We start from the raw sequence: 13645 nt of genomic DNA on the forward strand, positions 1-13645 counted from the left end.
GGGGCCGGGGCCGGGCGGGTCTGTGGGCACCCGGCCGACCCCGCACCGGGGCTGGGGCACAGCCCTACGCCCTGGGCTGCAGCCTGTCCCCCTGCCTGTCCCTCTCCAGGTCTGACCCTGCAGCGCCCCCCCCTCCAGACCTGCCCTTGCAGCCTGTCCCCGAGCCCCCACACCCAGGAGCACAAACTGGGCGCTGCCCACAGAGATGCCTCCTGAGGCAGGGGCAGGGGCTGAAGCCTCTCTGGGGACCCCTGTCATGGCTGGCGGCCGTGCCCGCGGCTCTGGCAGCCATCTCCATCCTCAGCCCCGGGGCTGGTGCAGCCCTTCTCAGGCTGGGGCTTGGCACTTGCCTCCCCCCACTGCGCTGGGCACTGGCCTCCAGCCAGGGCTTGGTTGAGCTCGGGGCTCCGCGGGGCTGCGAGCTGGGGCTGCAGGGGATGCCATGGGAGTAGAGTGCTTCCCGTCACACACCCTGGGCTGCACTGGGGTGCTCGCAGCCTCCCTGGCACTGTGAGGCATGGGGGGATGCCTTGGAGACCCCTCTGCGCAGCCCCTCTGCTCCAGCCTGTCCCCATGCCAGGCTCCTGTCTGTCCTGCTCAGTCCCAGCTGCCAGCCCCCACACAAGGGCAGTCCTGCTCTGTGGGCACGCTAAGGGGCCAGGCTGTGGGCAGAGATGCCAAGCAAGTGGAGACAGCACCGCAGTGCTTGGGGCAGAGGGGTGGTGGGAGCCGAGGTGGTGACCTTGCAGACAGTGCCACTCCCGTGCCATGCAGCTCGCAGGGAAGTGGTTCCTGATCGGCATGGCCTCCCGCTGCAGCTACCTGGCAGAGCACAGCCACCAGCTAGAGGCTACGACAGTGACGGTGACTGTCCTGGATGGGCAGAGCCTGGCCATCAGCACCTTCAGGAAGCTGTGAGTGATACTGGCCACTGAGGCTGCAGGCACGGACAGGGATGCTGTGAGCAGGTTGAAGCAGGGCCGGTGCCCTGGAATGGGTGGCGCTGGATGGGATGGGGACGCTGCAGGCAGGTCAGAGCAGGACCAGTGCCCCAGCCACAAGCTCCAAGGAGGAGAGAGCTACCCCAAAGCAAAGTGTGGGTGGGATCTCCTCTGGGATGTTTTGTGGTAGAAGCCCTGACCGTGCAGCGCTGGCACCCTGTCATCCACACAGCCACCAGCCCAGGGTGGGCTTGGGCTGCCTAGGCTGGGCAGGTTGGGAGGCAGCCAGGCTAGGGAAACCAAGGTACTAAGTAGGCATATGGTCCCTCCATGGCTGCCCAGCCAGGAACTGGCTCTCGGGGCCACCCCATCTGAGGAGGGGGATTTTCAGTGCATCTGTGGGCATTTCCCCCTGGCCTGAGGGGGTCTGAGGGACTGAACCAGGCTCAGAGCTGTAGGGAGGGGGCAAGGACCCCTCGGGCTCAGCAGGTTTTCAGGCTCTGCACCGCGCTCTGTGTCTCCATGGGGCTCTGGGACATCACTTATTGGAGAAGACAAAGTCCCAAGAAAACTGGTCCCATGTGTGCTTTGGCAAGTGGGGTGAGCAGGGACTTGGACTGGATCCTCCCCACCATGTGCCAACAACCTCCTCCTCTCCCCATACAGGGATGGGATATGCTGGGAAATCAGGCAGCGCTACCTCCCTGCCCAGGCCCATGGACGCTTCTTCCTGAAGGGTGAGGAAGGCCAGGCTGAGGTGGCATGGGGTCTGCAGGGACCACGGAGCTGGAGCCCCCCTCTCCTGCTCTCAGCAGGGCTTTGGTACCAATATCCTCCTTCCCATTGCCCTCCCGTATCTCACATCTGGGGTCTCAAGTGCCCTAGAGGTGCCATCACAGACAGCGATGCAGGCTGGTTCCAGCTGAGCTGCACCCACTCTGGCCCTGGCAAAATGAGATCCAGGGGCTAATCAGGCTTAACCAGAACTAACTGGGGCTGCCCTCTGCCACCACTATCTTTCCCAGGCCGTGGCTATGGCAGAAAGGTGGACGTGGTGGTGGGTGAGACGGACCACAGCAGCTACGCCATCCTCTATTACCAGAAGGGACGCAGCATCTCTGTCAAGCTCTATGGTGGGTTGGCACCCAGGGGCTTGTGGCAGATGAAGGATGGGGGCAGTAGAGGGGCGGGAAACCTGTGTTGGGCTCTGGGGATGCCTTCGAGAGCCCCAGGGGACCCAGACAGGCATGGGGTTTCCCCATGGGGCCCAGTCCCAAAGCGGAGAGTTTGTCCCCAGATGCCACAGGGGGGGAACGGGGAATTGGCTTCTGTGAGCTGAAAGACCCCTTGACACTGAGCCTGGATGTGGGGGTATGGGGAGTTTTGGGGCAAGGACAGGCAGGGCTCAAGGTTGCTAATGGCACCTCGTTCCCTGCACAGGACGGACCAGCCGGGTCAGCGACGCCATCGCAGACAAGTTTGAGCAGTGCATCAGGGCTGTGGGGCTGAGTGAAGACATGACCTACTACTTCCCCACATATGGTGGGTGGCACACTGTCCCCTGGGAGCGGGGAGCACCCATGGCAAGGGCTGCACCTGGGAGGGGCCCGGCAGCGGGGACTGAGGCCCTCCAGCATGGGGAGAGGGAGGCACATCCACATGGGTTTGAGCAATTTGTGGCCCCGTGTCACCCACAGTAGGGCAATGCCTGGGGTCTGTCCCATGCTGCGCCCACACCAGAGACAAAGATGCAAGGACAGGGCTGTGCCCCTGTTCCTGCGGTGCATGGCTGGGGGGTCCTGAGTGCCCAGGCTCTCTCTTTTTCAGGGTTTTGTGACTCCGCAGACGAGTTTCACATCCTCGACGGTGAGTTGTGGATCCTGGGTGATGTGCTGGGTCCCCGCCATGTGCTGGGCACCACAGCACCTCTTCTCTCCCTGGCTGCGGGCTTGGCACAGCAGGCTGGACCCACACCACACCATGGCCGTGTGGTCCGGCCCCAGGAGTACCAGGGGGCTGGTCTAGCATGGGGGGTCCATTCCCCAGGGCAGGGTCCCTCTGTGCCCTTGTGTGGGGTGAGGAGGTGGCAGACCATTACCCAGGATGGGCATCAGATGCACCCTGGCAAAGCAAAGCCCTGTTCACCCCCCACATGGGTTAGGCAGGGCTTAGTGGGGTCTATGTTGTGTTTTCTGGGTGTGAGGGCTGGTCTGAGATGGTGTGTCCTGGAACAGGGACACCCTGGGGGGAGGACTGGGGTCCCAGGGGCAGCTCCATCACTTGGTGGTGGTGACTGGGGAGGCAGAGGTGGGTCTCCAGCCCTGGCGCTGGGCTCGGACACCTCCCCAGCCCTTCAGCACTTCCCTTTTCCTTCCAGAAACAAAGCTGTAGGTGCAGACAGTGTTGCCAAGAGCCCAGCCCTTGCCTTATCCAGCCACTCATGGCCACACAGGGCTGAGCCAGGGTTTGGCCAGACCCCACTGCTGCTCCACAGCCCTGGGCTCCCCGGCTCCTCCAGCTGCACCAGCAAGTTGTGCCTGTCCTTGTCCTGTTCCCCCCCCCCCAGCTTTGTGCCACCTCTCTGCTTGCAGTAGCCAGCAACACCCCAATAAATGCCTTGGAGAAGGGTCTGTGTCCAGGCAAGTCACCCCTTGATCTGCAAGGCCAGCGCTGTCTCCACCTCTGGACTGCTGGTGCCCCGGCACTGCGCTCCTGTCCTGGGGGTGCAGGGGGACCACACAGCCCCCTCCACACGGCTCCATCATCCTCTCCCCCAGCCATGAGGTTGTGGCAGTTTCCGGTTTACTCCCGGGTGCTGTAGTTCGTGTGAGTCTGCCCAGTGAGTGACAGAAAGCCCCAGGTGCCCACCACAGTTTGGGGAAAAGCACTGTGCCTGGTGCTGTGGGGCCGCATGGGCTTGGGGGGCACTGGGGACCCGCTTAGGATGAGCCCTTCAGCCTAAACAAGCCAGGACATCCCTCGGGGACCCCAGAGGAAGAAACTTTGGTCCTGCAGTAGTCCTGCTGGTCCCCAGGGCCTCTGAGGCAGTGAAACACCCCACTCCCCTGTCCTGGCCCTGCAGACCACATTCCCCAAGGGGCTGCTGCCTGGGCCAGGGCCCTGCCTGCACAGCCAGCACCCCACTGCAGGCCCAGGCAGGTGACACCCCTCACATGCTCTGAGCACACTGCAGGGGCTGTAGGGGCTTGGACCAGGGTTGCAACCAGGGTAGAGTAACTGCAGCCTTAACCCTGGGCCTGCAGCCCCTTGCAGGACCCCTATCGCCTGCACGTCCAGCCTGGCTGAGTCTGTCCTGCCACGCACTTGGGCCAGGACTGGGCTGTTTTGGGCAAGTGGTGCCAATTCCCCGGTGCAGGCTGGGTGGTGGGAGGGGATGGAGGGCAGCCCCCAGCAGCAGGCTGGTACAGTGCCCTGGCCACCCTACAGCTCCTGGGGCGGGGAACAGCCCTCTGCCCCCAGCGCCGGCGTTTTGCAATCTTAGCGGAAACTGGTAACACATGTTGTTTATCAGGGACTTATGTAAGGGACCGCCACGTGACTCGCCTGAAGCCTGCCCCCATCTCCGCTGCCCATGTGCGGGGCAGTCGTGTCCGGCTGCACTCACAGAACCCCTGGGCCACCCAGTTGAACCTGGCAGAGTCAGGGTGTTATGGATCCAGCTGACTTTCTGCCCTGCACCCACCCGTACCCCAGAGGTGGCTGAGCAGTGGTGGAGCCATGGCAAGATGATGGGAGGCGAAGGGAGAGCCCTGCCCTCCCGCCTTGGGGAGCTGGGCTGGTGCCAAGGACCCCCCTGAGCCCTGCACCCCATCTCAGCCCTGCCCATGTTTATCTGGCATGAACCCATTTCTGGGGTGCAAATGCCTGGGTTGTGCCTAAGAGTCTGTGTCAAGGCACCCAGGTAGCTCCATCCTGCCCATGCCCCCATCCCCAGCAGTGGGCTCAGCCTGCCCCCCACGCTGCTGCCAGTACCTCCGTGTGCCCCTGCGTGCCCCCATGCTCCTGAGCTTGCCACCCAACTCCTTGGGCTGGCCCCCTGCTTTGCCACCCCCAGCAGAGCTGAGAGAGCGGGCACCTCCTGGGCACCCCCTCCTGCTGCTGGGCTGGGCAGGGAGACAGAGACACCCGGGGAACAGGGTGGCTTTGTGTTCCTGCCCCAGCACAGAACCACAGAGACACCCACGGGTGCCCCGATGCCTGATGGAGCGAGCTCCTCCTGGCACCCTGCACCCCAAGGGTGGGCTTAGACAGAGGTGAAGCCCCTAGCCCAGCATGCAGGGGGGCCCCAGCCAGGCTCTCATGATGCTCAGTCCTGCCCAGCTCAGCTTTTGTTTTGTTTTAATAAATCTGCAGAGCTGGGGCCGGCCCGGCCCCTGGCGCGTGGTGTGCAGGGCCAGGCCGGGCTCGCAGCTGGGCGCGGGGAAGGGAATGTGCTGGGCTGGGCGGCAGGGTGGGCTGCCAGAGGGAAAAACCAGCTGTTGTGAAAACACGCTCCTTATGTAAAGCAGAGCTGCTGGGCTGCCCTGCTCAAAGCGTGCCACACCCATGGGTGCTGCTGTGTTGATCCCCAGCCCTCACCCTGTGGGTGCTCAGGGTGTCCCCACATTAAGGAGGGCAGCTCAGCACTCACTGCTGACCCTAGACCAAGGGGGAAGATGTTTTCCAGCTCCTCTTGGCCAAGGGTGCCGGGTGACACGTGGGGGATGAGGCACTGGGGGTCTGTCTGGCTCCGTGCTGGTCCCCAGGGGCTGGGCATTGGGGCTGCCTGAGGCTGGAGCCTGGCTCCCCCCCAACACCCCCAGCCCCCCCCCCAGCTCACCATCGAGGTGCACCAGAGCTGTGCCTGGGTGGGCACACCCGGGGCCAGTCGAGATGCTTCCTTGGGTGATGCAGGGACTCAGGTCAGGGCAAGGCGGGGGGTCCTGCAGGAGCACCCAAAGGTGCCCACAAGTCCCATGGGTTGGATCAGGACCTGGCAGGCACTTGTCATTTCCTCCACATCACTCGAGCCCCTCTCTGTGTCTGAGTGAGGCCATCCTGCAAGGATGGGGCAGTCAGCAAGCCCTGGCCCCCAGTCCCGGCCCCCTGCCCGTGCCTGTGGGCAGCCCCAGCTGCCCGCACTGGCCCCCTGCTCTGCGGCGCTGGGGGCAGGGACAGCCGTTGTGCTGGCTGCAAGCCGTATTTTTGCTGCTGAGCAGTTAGTTTGGCACCCCAAAGCAAACATGTCATATCAACAGGAGGGAAACATTTGCAGGTTCCCCTGCCTGCCCTTTGGCTTCGGCACTCGCCCCTGCTCTTGCTTGCATAACGGCACGGGGAGGGGGGGGAGGCAGGGCTGGCCCCCCGGGGCCATTGCACAGCCTGCCCATAAATAGGGGCTTGCCTGACTTTCCGTCACTGCAGCACTCTGCCTGCTGCTCTCGCTCGGCTCGGCTCGGCTCGGCTCGGCTCGGCTCGGCTCGGGTGGCAGACATGCACGCCACGCTCTTCAGCATCCTGGGGCTGGCCCTGCTCGGGGCACTGCACGCACAGGACAGCTTTCCTGTGCAGACTGACTTCCAGCAGGACAAGGTGACCCAGCCTGGCCGGTATCCCCTGCATGGGGATTTGGGGTGTTTTGGGGGATCCTCACCCTGAAAATATGAGCAGAGGTTGTTGCAGGAGGAACTGGGGCCAGGCTGGCTCCAGCGCTGGGAGGGGCAGGGTGGCCAGAGCACCCATCCCTGGGGAGCCCCTGGGGCCTGGGTTTGGTGGCTCTGAGGGGGGATGCAGGATCCAGGCTCTAGCCTGTGGGGCAGGACTGAGTAGGTGTGGGGCCAGACCACCTCCTGTGCTGTGCTGTGGGTGTAGATGCACAGGGGTTTTATTTTGAGAACTGAGAAAAAGCAATCTAAGTTTGACAGGCAGCATGGAGATGGGCTGTAGACCCGCCTCCCCAACACGGACCCCATCCCCTCCAGCCCAAGGTTCTAAAAAACTAAGGGCTGCTGTGCTAGGGTGTCCCACACACTCCTCTGCCCTCCCACCCCGGGATGCTGGCATGCTCAGGGTGCTGGCACTCCCCTTCCTCCCCCATGATGGGAAGGATGCAGAGCAGGACAGCCCCAGCCCAGCTGCACGCTGGGAGGCCTGGCCCCACAACCCTGGGCTCCCACGGATCTGAGGCAGGGGCCACTCTGCCTGCTCCTCCGGGAGCCCTCAGAGGGGTCCTGGGGGGCACAGGCACCCCAGGAAGGTGATGGGTATGGAGGCATGTCCTGCAACGGTGGGGGTCTGGCGTGTCCTGCAAAGGGTTGTCCCAGAACAGCCCATCTCCAAGGCCAACAGCTTCCCCCTGGGTACACCAAGCTGGTAGCCCCAGGGACCAGGCTGGGATGACCCATACTGGCCCCGGAGTCCTGACCCCTCCTTGTGCTGCCAGACGGATGGAAATGGCATCTCAGAGCCAGGCAGTCCTGTCACCCACTCCCCAGACTTGGTGTGAAGAGGAAAGAAACACCTAAGTGCCAGGCAGTGAAGGGCACATCGTAAACCATGTCTTGGTGGGTTTTGTGTACATTGAGAGCTGTAGCAGCTCCCTGGGCAACAAGGACCCCAGGGCACCACCCTGCTGTGGGACGCAGGCTGGCAGGGGAGGGGGACGTGGCCTGGACCGGGGCTGGTGGGTGGCCAAGGGGTGAGACAGGGTCTGTGCCTGGCTGGCAGCTGAGAGAAGTTTGCATGCAGCTCACGGGAAGATGGTACAGCATCGGCCTGGCCTCCAACTCCAACTGGTTCAAGGAGAAGAAACACCTGATGAAGATGTGCACCACAGTCATCTCCGTCACTGCAGATGGGAACCTGGAAGTCACCTCCACCTACCCCAAGTACGGGCATGGGGAGGGGGGTCGGTGAGCAGGGGGTGCTCCCCCATGGTGCCCTGCCTGGAGTTATGTGTGGGCTGGAGCGTCCCCCACAGCCCCTCTGATGTCCTCACACTCTGCTCCCCAGGGGTGACCAGTGCGAGAAGAGGAACAGCCTTTACACTAAGACGGAGCAGCCAGGGCGGTTCAGCTACACCAGCCCACGTGAGTCCCCAGCTCTCACCCCATCCTCCTGTGGGGCAGCCCCTGATGTGTCCTCAGCTCCCAGTCCAGCCCTGTTGTCACCTGCTCCTGCCCTCGCTGGAGCACCTCGGGGCTGAGCTGTGCCCTCCCCGTCCCCCGCAGGCTGGGGCAGCAAGCACGACATCCGCGTGGTGGAGACCAACTACGATGAGTATGCCTTGGTGGCCACCCAGATCTCCAAGAGCACTGGCTCCTCCACCATGGTGCTGCTCTACAGTAAGTCTGCCCTGAGACCCCCGTGCTGCCCACTCCACTGTCACCCTGGGGTCCCCCAGGATGTCCTTGGTGGGGGATCTCTCCCATGGGAGCAGCACAGCGTCATCTCCCAAGCTGGGGTGAGCCATGGGATGGCTGGGTCAGGACCCCTTTGCTGGGCTGCCTGCACCCTGGGGCAGTATGACCCCTCGCTGAGGGGTGGGGGGGGCTGCCTCTCACTCTGCTCTCTCTGCAGGCCGGACAAAGGAGCTCAGTCCTGAGCGCCTGGAGAGGTTCACCCAGTTCTCCAGGGAGCAGGGCCTGATGGATGAAGAGATCCTCATCCTGCCCCAGACAGGTGAGAAGCTGGAAGGGCAGGGGAGTGGCAGGGAGAGGGGCTGAGGTACCCTGTGGGGCTGAGTTAGGAGGGAGACCCTCCTGCCTTCTCCCTGCCTTCCTGCAGGGCTGGCATTGGGGCCAGCTGCAGGGTGCTGATGGGCAGAGCCCCATGCAGAGCCCCTCGGGGGGGGGGGGGCAGTCATCCCTCAGCCCCTGGAAGAGCTGATCTCTGCTTTTCTTCCTCCTGCAGACAAATGCATGGCAGATGCTGCCTAGGTGAGTCCTGCTTTTGCTGATGCTCAGACCAGCCCTTCAGGGGTGGGGTACGGGAGTTGCTCAGAGCCATTCCAGCCCACAAAGCCCCCATCCCTTCCCAGCCTCCCCAGGCTGCTCCTCTTCCTGGGGTCCCCCTTATCCCTGGCGAGGATCCCCTACCCCATCCCCATGGGGTGGCTTTTCTGTTGCCCCAGGCCCTGGGAGGTGGGTGCCCACCCACTCAGCGCAGGGCTGGCAGGGCTAATGTCCCCCCCTGTGCCCCCCCCATCTCCCTCACCTCATCCCCACACTCACTCCTCCATCTCTTCCAGATAGACCCACCAGCTGCTGCCGGCCAGAGCCCTGAGAGCGCCACAAGCCGGTGGCGGCCCCATCCCATCCTGTCCCCAGCAACCCCCAGCACCACAGCAGCCTTTTTTCCCTGGCTTTGCCCCTCACACCTGTACCCCTCTGCCCATTAAAGCCCGTATAAACCCAGTCCCCTGACCTTGTCTGCTGGATCATTGTGGGGGAGCCCCAGTGGGGCGATGGGGGGGTGAAAGCACGGCTGATGGTGGTGGGTAGGGCTGGGGCTGGTGTTGGGGGTCAGGGCTGATCCCAGCTCCTGGCTGTGGGGCTGCCACGGTGGGACCCCATGTACACTTGCAATCCCATTCCACAGTGCTGCTGGGCCATCAAACCTGCCCAGTCCAGGGAGAAGAGGTCCCCAGGGCTGGGACCTGCTGGGGTGGATCCGCTCCCATATGCCCCCTCGGGCACCCTGAGTTAACCCAGCCTCACTGCCTCTGTTTCCCTGGAAAAAGCAGCCTGGCAGCATGGAGGTGGAGTGATGGGTAATTGCAGTGGGGGCTTCTTCAAAAAGGTGGGGGCAGGATGGACATGAACCAGAGCAACAGCTGTTAGCACTGGATGTGGCTCAACCCTGGCTGCCTGTCTATGCTCTCCATGCCATGAGCCTGGTCCATGAGCCTGGACCCTCTCTGGGAGTGGGGTCCACTGCCAGCAGCCTGGGAAGCTGCAACCCCTTCTGGAGGGCACTGGACTGTGGCTCAACCCTGGGCTAAAACACCATCCCTACCATCTTCCTCCTTGAGGCAGGACCCGTCCCAGCACTGCCAGACCCTGGGGTCAGTGGGCAACAGCCAGGAGTGGGGCACTGGGGGCATCCTCATCTCCCTCCCCAGACACAGCACCAGGCACGGGGCATTGACTGGTCCCTGACATGCTCTGGGCTGGGTCTCACACAAAGCTGTATTCATCCAGGACTAGGCAATTAGAGGGGGAAGGGGCCAACTGTCACCTAACACGGGTACAAGTTATCCCTGCTCTTGTGTAACCTGTTGCATAAAGCAGAGGCGGGCAGGGGCTGCTGCCAGCGGCGGGGGCTATAAAGGTGGGTGTGAGAGGAGGCTGATCCATGCAGCTTCTCCTGCCCGCACCCAGTCCCCGGAGGAAAGATGACAGCGGTGCTGCCCAGCCTAGCACTGGCCCTGCTCAGCCTGCTGCAGGCAGGGGCCGAGGTCCCCGTGCAGCCGGGCTTCAACGCCGAGAAGGTAACGGCACAGGACACCCGCCCAGCCAGTCCCACATGGGCTGGAGGGGCTGCCTGGGGCAGGGTGCCCATGCTGCGTCCCCAGGCACAGCTGGGCATCCCCGGGCACCCCCAGTCCCAGCCCTGAGGTGACACCAGGGCAGCTTCCAGGAGAGCATGGATGCCTGTGCAAAACTGGGTTAGTCCTGGCTCCAGCCCCAGTGGTGGCCCCACTGCAGGGACATGAACACCCGGGGCCGTGATGATCCTGAGCATGTGGTGCTTTCCCAGGGAACAGGGGCCAAACACTGCGCCCGCCCTCCCGGCATGGGGCAGGGCAGGTGTTCTGCACGCAGGTGGGTGGTAGGTCCCCATGTTAGGCTGGCTGTCCCCACAGAGGGTGGCAGGTGCCCCAGTGCAGGCTGCCAGGTTCCTACAATGGGCTGGCAGGTCCCACATGGTGGGTGGCAGGTCCCCCTGGCCTGTGGCAGGTCCCCATGGCTTTCCCAAACCCCACTGGTGATGTCCCACTGCAGTTTGTGGGGACATGGCATGTCACAGCTGCTGCTTCCAACTGCTCCGTGTTCCTGAAGATGAAGGATGGGATGAAGTCATCCATCACCACCATCAGCTTCACGCCAGAGGGGGACCTGGCTATGAAGCTTGTCTGGCCCTGGTGAGTGTCCCCTCTGCTTGGGGCAGGGGACTCCCCTCCCCTCCAAGGCAGCTGGGTGAGGAGCATCCTCCCACAGCCTGTGGCACCTGGTCTTGCCTGTACCCTGGCATGTGTGCCAGGCAGGCTGGGCTCCCCTCTGTGCCCACCACCCTGCTGCCCTCCCACATGGCATTCAGCCATGTTTGCTGTTTCCATTTTCCCTTTCCAGGATGGACAGATGCCAAAAGTTTGAGCTGCTCTTCCAGAGAAGTGGGCAGGCGGGCCACTACATGGGTACGTGTGGGGAGGGGGGATCAGGGCCACGGGCACCCTGAAATGGAGGGTGGGCATCACCGGTCTCCCACGCCTGGGGAGTGGCAGGAGGAGGGTTTGGCCCCTCTGCCTCCATCTCTTGGCAAGAGGTGGTGCTGTGGGTGGGCACCCAGCTCTGCCAGATGGCACAGGCGTACCCTTCTCATACCCCCTCAGGCAAATCTGGGGCTCGGGTCCTGAGCTGTGAGCCCTGGCAAGGGTCACAGGAGTGCTCAGGCTGTGCCACATGGCCCAACCGGGCACCATCTGGGGTCCTTTAGCAGCACAAGAGAAGAGGGAACTGCATGTGATGGAGACGGACTACAGCTGCTACGCCATCGTGCACGAACTCCAGCAAAGAGGGCAGGAGCCCATCACTGCGCTGCAGCTCCTCAGTGGGTGCCAGGAGTGGGGATGGGCACCCGCAACTCCCCAGGGAGGGATACGGGCACTGATGGGGGGCAGGGACTGGGCTCCCCATCACCCCTCAAGGTCACATATGTCATAACCCAATGTGCTGACACCCAGGGAATTAATTTTGGGATGAATGAAACCTTGCACTCGGAACATCACCGGTTGATTGTGGTTTGAACCAAAGCTCCCCTGCTTTTGAAAGCAGGTTTGAACCAAAGCTCCCCTGCGGTTTGAACCAAAGACCCCCAGCCCTGCCAGCTGCCCCATACCCGCTGAGGCAGGTGGGTCAGTCATCCCAAGGGGCTTGTGCCCTCTTGCTGCCCACCCAGGACGGCTGTGGGGTCCTCCATGGCTTTGCCTTTGCCCTTCCCTGGGGTCCCATTGCTTCCCCACAGTCCCCCCACACTCATGAGTCCCCACTTCTGCTCCCTGGCTGCAGCAAGGGATCAGGACATGAGCCCCCAGCTCCTGCAGAAGTTTGAAGAGCTCATTCCCATCATGGGCCTGACCAAGGACATGTTGGCCATCCTGCCCAAGTCAGGTGAGTGCCAGGAGGGCACGGGGTGACACACACAGCCCCTTTGCATGGGGACACTGCACAGGGGCTCGGGGTACTGCCCATGGCATGCTCACCCATCTCTTTGCTTTTCAACAGATCAGTGCACCAAGGCCACCAGGTGAGCATGGACAGGGGAAGCTAGATCTCCCTCTCAGCATGGTCTGGGCTGAGCAGGGACTTGCAGCCCCCAGGGAGCCAGCCCCTTACCTGCCTCGATGCTCTGCATCACATTGGCTTTCCCCTGCTCTAACCACTTGTCCATCTGTCCTGCCTCCCTGCAGCTGAAGGGGCCAACTCCAGGGCTGTGTGTCCTCCAGACCTGGTGGAAACCAGGTTCTGCTCCCTGCTCCATGCCCCTTCTTGTTCTCCTCAGCCAGGATCTGCCAGACCCGCTGTCCCACACCAGGATCACACCTTGCTCTCCTAAATAAATGGATGCAGAAGCTGTCCCAGTGCTTGGTGTTTTGTTGATGGGAGCAGGGGTGCTGCCAAGGTCCCCAGGCACCCTGAGACCAGCAGTCCTGGATCCAACCTTTCCTCTCAGCACCCCAGGGGCATTGTTTGCTCTGCCCAGCATGGGGAGTATGAGGAGCAGAGGATGGGAAAGGTGAAAGTTGCAGTCTGGCAGCTGCCAGGGAAGTGAGCAGGGGAGAATTGAGCTGGGATGAACAGGGGTTTTCTCAGCTTAGCTGGGTGGACAGCAGGTCTGGGCAGGCAGGGTTAAGCAGTCAGGCTCCCCAGCCCTGCCTGTATGGGCTCTGGCTCCTGGCAGGCAGCTCATCACTAGGACACCCCATTCCCTGCTCAATTCCCCTCTCTGTGGGCCACCCAGATGGGAGTGGGTCTGTGCCATGGGTGCCCAGGGTAAATGCACACCAGGACTGGGACCCTCATGCCTGTCTCCCATCCCCCTTGATCCCATCTGCCCACCTTGATCTATCTGCCCACTGACCAAGGTAGAACCATGCTGCCATGACCCCCAAGGGCAGCATCCATCCCCCTCCACCTCCTGCAGAGCGGAGGCAGACACTGGTCCACCCCACTTCCCCCCTGCCCTGGAGTGGGGGTCCCTCGGTACCAAGCCAGGTACAGAGAGGAAGCAGCATGGACCCTTTCAGGGGTCCTGCCAGAGCCAGGGCACAGGGGACATCACGCCTTGGGAAGGAGGGGACACACTCCCACAGTGTCACAAACCCCTTCTGCCTGCCCTGCTCCGGGTGGATCCTGCTTTGTGGACCCTGAGTGCCCCAGAGCAGGTGGGCGAGCCTGCATGGGCACCATGTGGTCAGGCCATGC

General features: G+C 63.0%; 3 protein-coding genes across 6 annotated transcripts; all 3 read left to right on the forward strand.

The window, feature by feature from the left end:
• Nucleotides 1-175: 175 nt before the first annotated feature.
• Nucleotides 176-6051, forward strand: C8G (complement C8 gamma chain). Of its 2 annotated transcripts, XM_026860171.1 has the most exons (6): nucleotides 176-914; nucleotides 1608-1678; nucleotides 1967-2074; nucleotides 2382-2483; nucleotides 2769-2807; nucleotides 3319-6051. In XM_026860171.1, the coding sequence occupies exons 1-6, from the start codon at nucleotides 769-771 to the stop codon at nucleotides 3330-3332; spliced, it is 480 nt and encodes a 159-aa protein (XP_026715972.1). In that variant the 5' UTR covers nucleotides 176-768; the 3' UTR covers nucleotides 3333-6051. The 2 variants fall into 2 exon arrangements, with proteins under 2 accessions (XP_026715972.1, XP_026715973.1); XM_026860172.1 differs by lacking the exon at nucleotides 2769-2807.
• Nucleotides 6052-6368: 317 nt separating this feature from the next.
• On the forward strand, nucleotides 6369-9356 carry LOC113486363 (lipocalin-like). 2 transcript variants are annotated; one of them, XM_026860166.1, is made up of 7 exons: nucleotides 6369-6533; nucleotides 7689-7828; nucleotides 7953-8029; nucleotides 8171-8284; nucleotides 8520-8621; nucleotides 8853-8878; nucleotides 9194-9356. In XM_026860166.1, exons 1-6 carry the CDS (start codon nucleotides 6435-6437, stop codon nucleotides 8876-8878), a joined length of 558 nt encoding a protein of 185 aa, XP_026715967.1. In that variant the 5' UTR covers nucleotides 6369-6434; the 3' UTR covers nucleotides 9194-9356. The 2 variants fall into 2 exon arrangements, with proteins under 2 accessions (XP_026715967.1, XP_026715966.1); XM_026860165.1 differs by having other exon boundaries at nucleotides 6370-6533; nucleotides 9190-9356.
• A 128-nt stretch (nucleotides 9357-9484) lies between these two features.
• On the forward strand, nucleotides 9485-12798 carry LOC113486365 (lipocalin-15-like). Of its 2 annotated transcripts, none has more exons than XM_026860170.1 (7): nucleotides 9485-10431; nucleotides 10946-11085; nucleotides 11294-11358; nucleotides 11661-11771; nucleotides 12230-12331; nucleotides 12446-12467; nucleotides 12631-12798. In XM_026860170.1, exons 1-7 carry the CDS (start codon nucleotides 10336-10338, stop codon nucleotides 12632-12634), a joined length of 540 nt encoding a protein of 179 aa, XP_026715971.1. In that variant the 5' UTR covers nucleotides 9485-10335; the 3' UTR covers nucleotides 12635-12798. The 2 variants fall into 2 exon arrangements, with proteins under 2 accessions (XP_026715971.1, XP_026715970.1); XM_026860169.1 differs by having other exon boundaries at nucleotides 9607-10431; nucleotides 11658-11771.
• Nucleotides 12799-13645: the final 847 nt, after the last annotated feature.

Source organism: Athene cunicularia, assembly GCF_003259725.1.
Source record: "Athene cunicularia isolate RWA chromosome 17 unlocalized genomic scaffold, athCun1 chr17_part1, whole genome shotgun sequence".
NCBI lineage: Eukaryota > Metazoa > Chordata > Aves > Strigiformes > Strigidae > Athene > Athene cunicularia.

What these genes read in the sequence shown, in the direction of transcription:
- LOC113486365 (XM_026860169.1), top strand. Translation starts at nt 10,336, where the DNA reads ATGACAGCGGTGCTGCCCAGCCTAGCACTGGCCCTGCTCAGCCTGCTG. An exon ending in CGGGCTTCAACGCCGAGAAG is followed by an intron (nt 10,432 to 10,945) that starts GTAACGGCACAG and finishes GTCCCACTGCAG; the next exon opens with TTTGTGGGGACATGGCATGT. An exon ending in ATGAAGCTTGTCTGGCCCTG is followed by an intron (nt 11,086 to 11,293) that starts GTGAGTGTCCCC and finishes TTCCCTTTCCAG; the next exon opens with GATGGACAGATGCCAAAAGT.
- C8G (XM_026860171.1), top strand. Translation starts at nt 769, where the DNA reads ATGCAGCTCGCAGGGAAGTGGTTCCTGATCGGCATGGCCTCCCGCTGC. An exon ending in ATCAGCACCTTCAGGAAGCT is followed by an intron (nt 915 to 1,607) that starts GTGAGTGATACT and finishes CTCCCCATACAG; the next exon opens with GGATGGGATATGCTGGGAAA. An exon ending in TGGACGCTTCTTCCTGAAGG is followed by an intron (nt 1,679 to 1,966) that starts GTGAGGAAGGCC and finishes TATCTTTCCCAG; the next exon opens with GCCGTGGCTATGGCAGAAAG.
- LOC113486363 (XM_026860166.1), top strand. Translation starts at nt 6,435, where the DNA reads ATGCACGCCACGCTCTTCAGCATCCTGGGGCTGGCCCTGCTCGGGGCA. An exon ending in CTGACTTCCAGCAGGACAAG is followed by an intron (nt 6,534 to 7,688) that starts GTGACCCAGCCT and finishes GTTTGCATGCAG; the next exon opens with CTCACGGGAAGATGGTACAG. An exon ending in CACCATGGTGCTGCTCTACA is followed by an intron (nt 8,285 to 8,519) that starts GTAAGTCTGCCC and finishes CTCTCTCTGCAG; the next exon opens with GCCGGACAAAGGAGCTCAGT.